This window comes from Calidris pugnax, unplaced genomic scaffold, assembly GCF_001431845.1.
Source record: "Calidris pugnax isolate Ruff unplaced genomic scaffold, ASM143184v1 scaffold371, whole genome shotgun sequence".
In the NCBI taxonomy this organism is placed as follows: domain Eukaryota; kingdom Metazoa; phylum Chordata; class Aves; order Charadriiformes; family Scolopacidae; genus Calidris; species Calidris pugnax.
Window position 1 is genome coordinate 245184 of NW_015091373.1, and position 11123 is coordinate 256306.

General features: G+C 62.7%; 1 protein-coding gene across 1 annotated transcript in view; it reads right to left on the reverse strand.

The window, feature by feature from the left end:
* Positions 1–1644: 1644 nt before the first annotated feature.
* HCN3 (hyperpolarization activated cyclic nucleotide gated potassium channel 3) overlaps positions 1645–11123 on the reverse strand; it is a 10667-nt gene continuing 1188 nt past the window's right edge. The window contains exons 2-8 of the mRNA XM_014961219.1: positions 8329–8758; positions 8016–8177; positions 7300–7518; positions 6682–6828; positions 6335–6575; positions 5541–5705; positions 1645–4976 (exon numbers count right to left, since the gene is read on the reverse strand). Coding sequence (XP_014816705.1) covers positions 3832–4976; positions 5541–5705; positions 6335–6575; positions 6682–6828; positions 7300–7518; positions 8016–8177; positions 8329–8758 — 2509 coding nt within the window. The 3' untranslated portion in view covers positions 1645–3831. The remainder of the gene's footprint in view (positions 4977–5540; positions 5706–6334; positions 6576–6681; positions 6829–7299; positions 7519–8015; positions 8178–8328; positions 8759–11123) is intronic.

The window sequence follows — 11123 nt, forward strand, 5'->3', positions numbered from 1 at the left end:
CGGGGGGTGCAGTGTAGGGGGTGGGTGCAGGTGTCGGGGTGCAGTGTAATGGGGATGCCGGCGGCGGGGGGCTGCGGGGGGGTGCAGCGCAGGGAGGTGCCGTACGGCGGGGAGCGGGTGTTGGGGTGCAGTGCAATGTGCCATGTGGGGGGGTGCAAGTGTCGGGGTGCAGTGCAGGGGGGTGCCGTGCGGGCGGGTGCGGGTGGTGGGGTGCAGTGCAGGGGGCTGCAGGTGTTGGAGGGAGCAGGAGGTTGCAGGTTTTGGGGATGCAGTGCTGGGGGGTGCACCGCACACCTTCGCATGTGGGTGAGAATCCTGGTGCTTCCCGCTGTCCCCCCGCCATGCCGAGGTGGTAGGTGGGCACAGCTTCACGTGGCACCCCTGTGCCACCCCGGGGGACGCCGCCGTGCAGCCCCCTCCCCGCTGCCCGCCCGCTGATTGCCAATCTCCCACTTATCCGCCATGATCCTCTAATCTTGGCTAACCCCGCTTTAATCAATCTCTGCCTTGTTGCCTGCTAATCCCCCCCACCGTTGCTGCTGCCAGAAATGTGGGGGCTTGGGCAGAGCTGCCCCCTGCCACAGCCGGGTCCCCATGCAGCGCTGGGCCTGGGTTGCCGGCAGCATCCCTGCCCTTGCCCCGGGACATGATGGGAGCCAGCAGGTCCCTTCGCCTCCTCCCCAGCCCCATCCCAGCCCCGCATCAACTGCCCAAGCCCTGCAGACAGTGGGTAAACCGTGGCTGGGGATAAAACGCACAGGCTGGAATTGTATTTCCAAGAAAATGCTCTTTTCGCTTCCAGCAGCTCGGGCAGGCGCTGCGGAGCGGTTCACTGGCCGGGCAGAGCCCGGGCCCTGGCAGTGCAGCCCAGCCCTTCAGCAGGACGCTGGGGCAGGGGACTGTTAGCTGACATGCACTCTTAATCAGTGTAATCTGAGATAATCAAATTAGAAAGAAACCGCTAATCGGCTCTGATCCCATGGTGTATCGCAGAGCCTTACTCTTGCTGATGGTGGGGTGGCCACCAGTGTCCTGTGGCACGGGCTGCTGTGGGGAGAGCCGGCAGGTGACGGCGGGCTGCCCGCAACCCCAGGGCTGGTGCTGCAGAGGGTGCAGAGGGTACAGAGGCTGGAGGTGCCAAGGAGGGTTGCAGTCAGGGCAAAGCTGTGCCCCAGACCCACGCTGGCAGCACCACGGGGGGCTCTGCACCGCAAACGCCCCAGCTGCCGTGGCTCAGGCACCCCAGCCCATCTCACGCTGCGTGACCTTCATTTAATCTAGTTAATGCCCAGAGTCTGCTCTGCAATCAGGCAGTATCAAACCTCCTCCCCCCGCAATTACTAAACGGAAGGGAGATGGAAGGGGAAAATAACCAAAGATTAAACATTAATCTCCCCAGGGCCTAAGGGGAGGGGGTGGGCAGGAGGGTCCTCTTGCCTTTGGGCTCCAGCTGTGCTGCCCGGGTCTGTGGTGCTGGGAGAGGCTCCCGCAGGGCACCCAGGAACGCCCCAGCTGCTCCGGGCTCCGGGCAGGGCCAAGATTGGATCCAGCATTTAAGCAGGAGGGGGACTGCAGTGTCCCCCCTGCCCCATCCCTACCCCCGCTGGGGTTGTCGTCGGACGGTGCCAAAGGAGGCTGCCCCAGACCAGCTCAGAATCTCTCTTTATTATTTAAATCCATTATGTACAACGACCAAAAATAAAAAAACGCTTTTAAATTCTCTGCAATATGAAAACTACAAGCTCTGTACATCGACTGCTGTGAGTGCAAGAGTGAAGGATCATGGTCTTTGGTGACTAGACTCGCGCCCACGCACGCCGCAGAGACACGTGTGTGCTGACAGCACCCCCAGCACCCCCAGCCTCCCTGCCAGGACAGGGCGCCAGGGCCACAAGCTGACATGGCTGGTGGCAGGGGTCTGCCGTGGCACAGGGTGGCTGGAGCAGAGGGTGGCTCTGGCTCCTGGCACAGGGCTGGGGTGTGGGGAGGGTGCGTCAGCGGCGCGGCCGGCGGAAGCGGAGCTGTGCTCCTTGCTGTCCGGGCTGGCCCGCGTGGCTCTGCGGGGGGACACCTAGGATGACCGCTAAAACATCTACGTCACGCAGTGTAAACACAGCCTGGGAACGTCTGACTACGCAGCCCAGCTGCACACCCTTTCCCGAGGGGCTGCTGGGGAGACACCGACCATGGGGATGGAGCAGGACGCGGGGGTGGGCGGGGAAGGGGAGTTTAAGTCCATGAAAAAAAGGCAGTGCTGGACATCCCCTCCGACAGCCAGGCCGACGGGCTTCCCACCAGGCTGCCGTGCCCTGCAGGCTGGGCGCTCCGAGCAGCCCCACAGGCCGGACTAGTCCCGACATCCCAAAACACGACGGGGGAGAACTGAAGACCTCACTTCAAGAAGTACCACATGGAACAAGACCCTTGCCCACTGCAGCGGGGGTCTGGCAGGTCCTGCTTGGCAGCAGCCAAGCCCCAGGGCACAACCACCAGCCGTGGTTCCTGACTCCAGAGGTGGGAAGCAGCTTGCGCAGTGCGGGGTCGGGAGGGGACACTACTCTAACCAGGACTGCAACACGGTTGGCCCAAAGCGACACAGTTTAAGCAGAGCTCAGCTGCTCAGCAGAGCCATGACTCGAACACACATTGCTGACTACGGGCTCTGGGGGGGCCCTCCTGCATGGAGACCCAGCAGGGCCAGGGGAGGCAGCCCCACGGCCCGGCACCTCACCCAGGCGCTGCCTGCGCTTGGCATCTCTTCACAACACCCTTGGGCTCGCTGCGGCAGTGGTGACCGGCACCTCAGGCAGTCTGGAGACCGCAGGGCAGGGCAGGGGGGAGCAGAGCCCGGGCTGAGCACCCTCCTGGGAGCTGCAGGGAGCAGGGTCCCCGTCCAGCTGCCCCCTCGCCAGAGCACGAGGAGGGTCCGGGTGGCAGTGCCGGATGTGGGGGCAGAGCCCTGCCTGGCAGCACATCCCAACCCCACAGGGACCCCACACCACTGAGGCAAGATGCGTCCTCAAGCTGGGGAGAGGCACCTGGGGGTTGCTCAGTGGGAGACCCCAGCTCTGCCACACGGCATTTGTCACACCAAGGGGACCCTGCCTGGGACCCCCAGGTCCTGGTACCGTGCCCCAAGGGACCTGCCAGGGCCTTGGGGACGGAGGACCTGGCCCCCACTGGCCCTGGGTACCCACGCTCTGCCTGTCCGGGCAGACCCTGCTATGGGCTCCAGCCCCCTTGCTCTGCCCTCACCCCAGGGCGCTGCATCCCCCCCTCTCCCAAAAAGAGAGTGCATTGGGCAGAGCTTTCTGGGCATCAAGGTGGGCATATGGCAGCTGCTGCTGTGACTGAGGACAAACTGGAGGAGCCGCCAGTGCTGGCCTGGGCCCAAAGAGAGGCCATGGGTGCAAGGGCAGAGTGTGGGGGGGCCTGGCCCCCAAGGAGCAGTTGTGGGGAGCCAGGCTCCCCAGGGAGGCTGGGGTTTGGGCAAGGGTTCTGACCCGTCCTGTAGCCTCCAGGAGGGCAGGACTCGGGACTGATGGTGATGGAGCAAGGAGGAAAGAGCCCGGTCAGGGTCCCCCTCTCAGGGCAGTCAGCAGACCCCCCTCCTCATTCAGCCAAGCCAGCTCTGGGGCTGCCCCACACCCGTCCCTGCCGTACCCCCACACCGGGAGCAGCCAGTCTATGGCCCTGGGAGCTGCCTCTCACCTCGTCCTCTCTCCGACACAGCTGGGGCTGGGGCCCCTCGCCAGGTGCTCTGCCTCTCCTGCCGCCTCTGCTGCCAGCACGCCCGGGTCCCTCCTGCCTGTGCACAGTGCTGACAGCGACTCACATGTTGGACGGGAGTTTGGGCTTCCCTGTTTCCACCTCGGGGCTGAAGGCCACGGAGCTCTTGCGGGAGGGACCTGCTGCCTGCCTGGACGCAGAGACTGGGGACTGCGGGGTGGATGCTCCCGCCACGGAGCGGCTGGGTTGAGCCAGCGATCCTGAAGGCATCTGCTGCGGGTGTGCCGGCTGGGCTGGGATCCCTGGACATGGCTTGGTGAGGAGTCCGGCTACTGAGGGAGAGGATCTGCGGGCCAGGTTCCCTGCAGATTTCCTGCCCCGCTGCAAGGAGCCCCCATCGGCTTGCTGGGCCACTTTATTGGGAAGGGAGGGCTGGGAGGCGGAGAGGAGCCGGACGTCCTGTGTGAGCCGCCCCACGGGCAGGCCCTGGATGCTCCTGTGCTTCACCAGCTGCTGGGGCTGCATCAGAAGAGAGATGTGGGAGCCGGTGGCTCGGGAGAGGCTGTAGTGGAGCGTTCTCCCTGCTGGCAGCGCCTGCTCCGAGCTGGGGGATGGAGCCCCTGCCGCCTGCTGCAGCAGTGAGGTGGAGACCGAGGTGCCCCGAGACTTGGAGAGCTGGGGCTGGGGGGCGGCTGGGGGCTGCTTGGCTGCTGCCGGCATCTCCCCTTTCTGTGCCGTGCGTGGCAGGGGCTGCACCCCGTGGCTTGGTCTCTGGCCCCCACTCTCCAGGGGTGCCTGGGACTGCACCATGGGGGAGGAGGGCGAACCGGCAGCGGGCGTCTGGAGGTGGGACTGCGTCCCTGACGGGGAGCTCACGGAAGAGGGTCGGGAGCCCCCCAGGCTAGGCTGGGACCTGCGCACTGGCTTCGTGAGCAGGGTGGCCTCAGGGGAGAGCGGGCTGGAGATGGAGGAGGGAGGGAGGAAGATGTGGGCCTGCAGGCTGTGCTGGTGAGTCAAGGCAATGGCCACGTTGGTGGTGGCGGCGGCTGTCTGCAGGGGCGCGTGCACCAGCGGTTCCCAGATCACCGGCTTGCCGCTCAGCTCCCGGCCCATCGCCATCTGCTGCAGGTCCTGGATGTTGTGGGCCATGTCCTGGTCATGCTTCACGATCTGCTGGATCATCTCATTGTTCATTGACCCCGTGCTGTGCTCAGCTCGCTTGCGGAGCAGGATGGAGTTCTTCTTCCCTGGGTGGGAGGCAGCAGTGTCACCAACCCCAGGAGTGCTGGCTCTTGGGGACACCGTGGAGGGCAGGGTAGCAGTGGGGAAGAGACAGTAAAACCTCATCGGTGTGCTGAAGGGAAGCAAGACCCTGGGGAGGGTCTGGGCTGGGGCACAGGGAGAAGAAGGGACAAAGCGGGGGGGGAATCCTGGCTCCAAAGATTCCAGGCTGGGGGCTGGGGTCCTGCTTGTCCTCCGCAGGTGAGGAAGGGGGGCAAGGACAGCAGCTGGCTAATGACAGACAGTGCAAATATGGGTGTGGGGATGACAGATCCCCCGGAGAGCCTGTCATATGGCATTGCCTGGATCTTGCCTGGGAGGAGAGAGGGATCCTGGAGGCAGGTTCCTTCTCCATGCTTCCCCTCATCCTCATTGCTGAGGACCCATGGGGCTGGGGTGCCGTGACCCACAGGGTCTGTGATGCCATCACCCATGGGGTCCACGATGACTTCACCCATGGGCCTGAGTTGCCGTGGCCCCTGGGAGCAGGCGCAGAGGTGGCCATGCTGAGCCCAGGGGCCACTCCTCACCTATGCGGTCCAGCCGGTCCATGGCCACTGTCTCAAAGGCCCTGCGCATCATGGGGTACTCCTCCAGCACCTCATTGAAATTATCCACCGACAAGGAGTAGAGGCGGCAGTAGGTGTCAGCTCGCACGCTGGCCGTCCGCCTGCCCCGCGTCAGCAGGCAGATTTCTGCAGGGAGACAGGTCTGGGTATCAGGGTGACACAGCCATCCATCCCCTTCCCAACAGCCTCCCCAGATAACTGCAGCCAGAGCAGGGACAGGGCAGCCCTGCGCTCCCATGCCCTGCACAGAAAGAGAGCATGACTCAGGAGGAGGGACAGACCTGGGAGTCCAGACAGCCACAGCCGTGCCCTCAGCCAGGCACAGCCTTTTCCTCCCTCCCCAGGCCATGGAGACATCCCTGGGCATGGCTGCAGTGATTGCTTGGCAGGTTTCTCTCCCAGACCTGTCCTTGTAGCCCAGAAACTGGCTCAGATGCTTTGCTCTAAACCACCCTCCTCTCTGCCCACAGGTGGGGTGGGTGGATGTTCCCTCTGCCCAAGCCAGCCAGAATTCAGTTCTGACTGCTGGACCCTCTGATTCAATCTGCTGGACAAGGTTCCCCAGAAGAACAGGGCTGGTGGAGTGGACTTCTGAGCCCCAGAGCCCCATGTGAGGAGGACGCCAAGCCTTTGGCGCTGGGCAAGAGGGGATTGGCAGTGGCTGCAGCAGCCAGAAACATCAGGGATGCTCCAGCTCCTGCCCCCTGGCAGCTCTTACTCCTCTCTGCTCTCCAAGTTCCCCAGCTCAGCCTCACCCCCAAAGTAGGAGCCATCAGACAGCTTTGTCTCCTTGTTGCCCTTGGTGAGGATGCTGACCACCCCATGCTGGATGAAGTACATCTTTTTGCCCACGGTGCCCTCGCGGATGATGAAGTCCCCGGGCTGGAAGACCTCAAAGCGCAGCTTGGTCAGCATGGCTGTCACAAAGTTGGGGTCCGCGTTGGCAAACAGGGGCATGTTGGCCACCAGGTTGCGGCAGTTGAAGTTAATGATCTCCTGTGGGGTGAGGAGCAAGTCAGCAGAGACATCAGCAAGCCTGACCCCAGTAAGCACCGGCCCCCCCTTCCCCCAAGTCACCAGCACTGGGGGGGCCTGCCCATACCTCTTTGAGCGGCTCACTGAGCTCGCCCAGAATGTTCTCCTCATCAAACATCTTGCCCTGATAGCGGTGCTCATAGTACTCATGGATCCGCTGGCGCGTGTCCCCAGGCAGCTTGTGGAATGACATGTACTGCTCCACTTGCTTGTACTGCAGGGACAAGGCAGAGCCACACAGGGCTGCGCTGAAACAAGCCACACCACACCAGAGGCCGGTGGCATGGCCGGCCAACGCTTTCCCTCTCCTCGGTGTTGAGAAGCAGCTGCTGCCAGAGCTGGGATCCAGGCACCCCTGCTCCAGGGCCCCATCCCAAAGGCCACCTCCGGGGCAGAGGACGGGACTCCCGTGCACTCAGGACGCAGAGGGTCCCAGGGCAGAGGCCAGGATGGGGCCTCACTATGCTAGGGGGAACCCCAACATCATGAACAAGGCGTCTCCATCCAAATGGGCAGCCAGACACCCCCCCTCCAGCCCCCTCCAGGTGAGTGGCAAGGACAGAAATCAGGGCAGTGATCTGCAGGGCAGGGCAGCCCCTGAACTGAGCAGGTTCTGGAGCTGGAACCACTCGTGCCAGGGCGTCTTCCCCCAGTACTCGGGCACTCACTACTCCACCCTGCTGACCTTCTCCTGGTACTGGCGCCGGGATGAGTCCAGCGACTGGATGAGGGCGGTGGCGTGGCCGATGAACATGGCGTAGCAGGTGGCCCCCACGATCATGCTCAGCATCGTGAGCCAGACATCAGTCATGCCCTCGGGCGCCTGCTGGCCGTAGCCGATGCAGAGCATGTGGCTCATGGCCTTGAACAGGGCGTGCGAGTACTGCTTCCCCCAGGAGTCGTTCTGCAGACGAGGGAACAGCAGTGCTGGGGGGTCTGTTGGAAGGAGCTGCTGGGCTGAACCCTCCAGTTCCCCCCTCCCCAAGCCAGGGAGTCCAGAGCCCCAGCACGGAAAAGGTTCCTGCTGTGTCCAAGCACAAAAGGCAGAGCTCTGCTCTGGGAGGAGGCATCGGGAACTGCGCGAAGCCCTGGGCCTGCAGCAGCCCCTGCTGTGGGGAGGAGGCAGGAGCCCCACTACCCTGTTCCCTCCTGGCAGGACACGAGGGATTCCCCTGGCCGCTCCGATTCCAGCAGCAGCCAAGGCAGGCTGAGATGGGAAGGTGATGCAGAGATTCCCCTCTGCCCCATCTCACTGCCGTTGCAGGGCTGTGACTGGAGAGACGCTGCTCCGCAACACGTGGATTCGGGCAGCTCCAGCCTTAGAGTAAGAGGTGTGTAACCAAATCCTGTCCTCCCCCCAGCAGACGCACGGCTGGCGTTGCCCCTGCCGAGGGCACTCACCACCATGTGGTTGATGGAGACCCAGCAGTCCTCAGGGAAGTCTTGCAGCATGGGCACCAGGAACTGGAGGCAGCCGTCCCAGTGACACAGCAGCAGCATCATGCCGATGAGGTTGAAGATCCTCACCACAGCACTGGCCAGGTCGTACGTCATGTGGAAGATCTGGGGAAGACACAGGAGCAGAGCTACGGAGAAACTCTCTTCCCAGAATGGCCCTCTGAACCTCTGCCCTCCAGCCCTACCACACAGCCAGGGATCCCTGACCTGGCCCGAGACCTTGAGCAGGGTCCTTGTACCCCCAAGGGACTCTCACCTCCTCCCACTGGTGGATGTAGCGGATGAGGCGCGAGAGGCGCAGCAGGCGCAGCAGGCTGAGGATCTTGGTGAAGCGGACGATGCGCAAGGCCCGGGCTGTCTTGTAGACATCAGAATCCACCTGGGTCTCCAGGTCGACGATGAGGAAGATGTAGTCAACTGGGATGGAGGAGATGAAGTCAACCAGGAACCAGCTCTTCAAGTACTTCATTTTGATGGTGTGAGGGTCAAGGATGATCTCTGTGTTGTCCTCCACCACAATGCCTGTCCGGAAGTTCAGCACTAGGTCAGCCAGGAAGAAAGTGTCCGAAAGCACATTGAAAACGATCCAGGGAGGGGTGTTCTCATCCTTGAAGAAGGTGATGCCCACAGGCAGGATGATCAAATTCCCCACCATCAGGAGCAGCATGATGAGGTCCCAGTAAAACCTGCAGGGAGGGAGCACAGGGGACAGAGCGGGGCAGGGAGAAGTGGGGAGAGGCAGGGCACAGCTGGTTAGAAAGCAAACGCAGGTTCAAAGTTAAGAGAGTCCAACACATCACGGATTGATGGGCGCTCAGGACACACGCGCACGTGCCTGCCCACACACATGACTAAGACCCTGCTGCTTGCTGGGACACACACGAGTATACGTGTGTGGAGAGGAGCGGTTCTGCACTGGCTCTCAAGGCAGAGCAAGGTCTGGGGAGCCAACATCACCCTGTGTGTGTAGGAGTGGAGGGTTGTAGCTCAAGGAGCATGGTGCTGCTCCACCCTATCCTCATGGAATGGCAGTGCAGGCACACGAACACCCCCACCCCACTCCTGACATCTGCCCTGTGGAAAACTCCAGGAGAACGTGGGCTTTGCTCCCCAGAGCTCCCTGTCATCCGCCAGCTCCCTGCAGGGCTGGCTTAGCAGGATTTAGAATAAGCTTTGCTGGTTATGCAAACCGAGCACCGAGCTCCTGGGGCAGACAAGGGGACTCAGGGGGCCAGGGAGGCAGTTGGGATTGCAGCCCAGTTGAGGCAGGCAACAGCCAAGCAAGGACAGACAAGTGCCATCAACATGGGGAAGGTGGGAGGAACACATCCAGCCCCAAAGGGGCTGCTCAGGAGCACTGGGCAGGAGCTACAGAGCCCTGGGCCTGCAGGACCCCCTAATCCACATCCTTTCTCCGAGAGTGGACAAGCTTAGATGCTTTGGAAGAAAAGCCAAGAGACAGCAGGGCAGCAGTTGATTAGCGTTTGGTTATGCCATGAAATTCTGCATCCCCATTCACATGCAAATGTGGTTGGGATGTTTTCAATCTTGACACAAATGCGTGAAACGCCTTTTTTTACAAGGCCTTTGAGAGCTCCTGCAATGGCTGGGTGGACTCCCCAGCTCCTCGCTCTAAGTTTTTATGGGTGCCTGGAAAAGCTTCAGGTGCCCCAGTTAGCCCCAGCCCTGGAGGAGGGTATAGACCCCAATCTCCAAAGATGACCTCAGGGCACCTCTTAATCTCTGGTGGATCCAAACTAGAAGCCCAGGGGTGTTTCGCACCCTGCACCTTTGGTGGGGCACAGGCACCGGGCTCTCTCCAGGTGGCAGGGAAGAGGAGGGAGGAGAAGTCATGGCACCAGGTGAGGGCCTCCATGGACAGAACATCAGAGCCTGATGGGGGGGAACCACCTCCCCCGACCTCCCCAGGGCCCAGGAGCTTCGCACAAATTAACACCTTCCTGCCCACAGGCACGGAGACGCTGGCCAGGCAGAAGGGGCCTGACCTGGCCGAGCAATTGCCTCCCGCACCCCCATGTGTGCCCTGAGAAACGCCGTGTGCCGAGTGGGGAAATCGCCTCCCCCGGCAACTGCCTGAACCTACCGGAGCTCTTGATTCAGATCTTGGCTTAAGCTCTTTAGGGCAGGCCCTGTCCTTTACTCTGTGTCAGGGCCAACGCACAGGGCCCTGATCTCAGTGGCCTTTGTGTATCCCCATAATGTGATAAACACCGGCATAATCCTGCCGGCTGTCCACCTGCCAGCTCACTTCATGTCACCTTCAGTGCAGGACACCGGCTGTGCAACTGCTCCCGCTGAGCTCAGGCTCACAGACTTTGGGGCAGCTTCCCCAGGAAAAGGGTTCTAGGGGTGTGCAGCGGTGAGGGGGAGCTGGCAATGCACAACAGGTCAGGGCCCAGCGGTGAGGAGAGCTGGCTACAGGTGCTGGGGACCTGCTGGGAGTGTCAGCCCCACTCCGGGGTGCCTCGCCAGGCTGGGGACATCAGCCATGTCACAGCTTGCTGCGGGAGACGACTGCCTGGCAGCTTCATCCCCCACAGAGAAAGCCCACCCTATATGACTCAACATCCCCGTGACACCCAGGTTCCTCCCACATCATCCATCCCTGAGCTCTCCCTGTGATCCCGGCGACACCGTGAGCCAGGCCTGGCTCCTCATTCGTCACCCTGCCCTCCTCCAGCAGCCGCCGGTGCCGGGCTGGTGCTGTGGGAAGCTGATGGGCCCGTGTCCCCATGGGGACGGCATGGCTTCTCACCGGGTGCAGAAATTAAACACACAGCGGAGAAGAAGCGGGGAAAGCTCTCCGAGGAGCCGTGGAGAGGTGGTCCCTGCCTCCCCCTCCACACACCCGGAGCCGGGGCGGCAGAACCGGGCTGCGCAGGACCGCGAGGCCCGGGGCTCCGGGGGTGGGGGGCTGAGGCAGCAGAAAGTTGCCCGCATTCCCCGAGGGACCGGCGCGGGAGGACCCGAGGACGGGGAAGGGGCTGGGGCAGCGCGGGCCCCGCGGGTCGCCCGGCAGCCGCGTCCCGG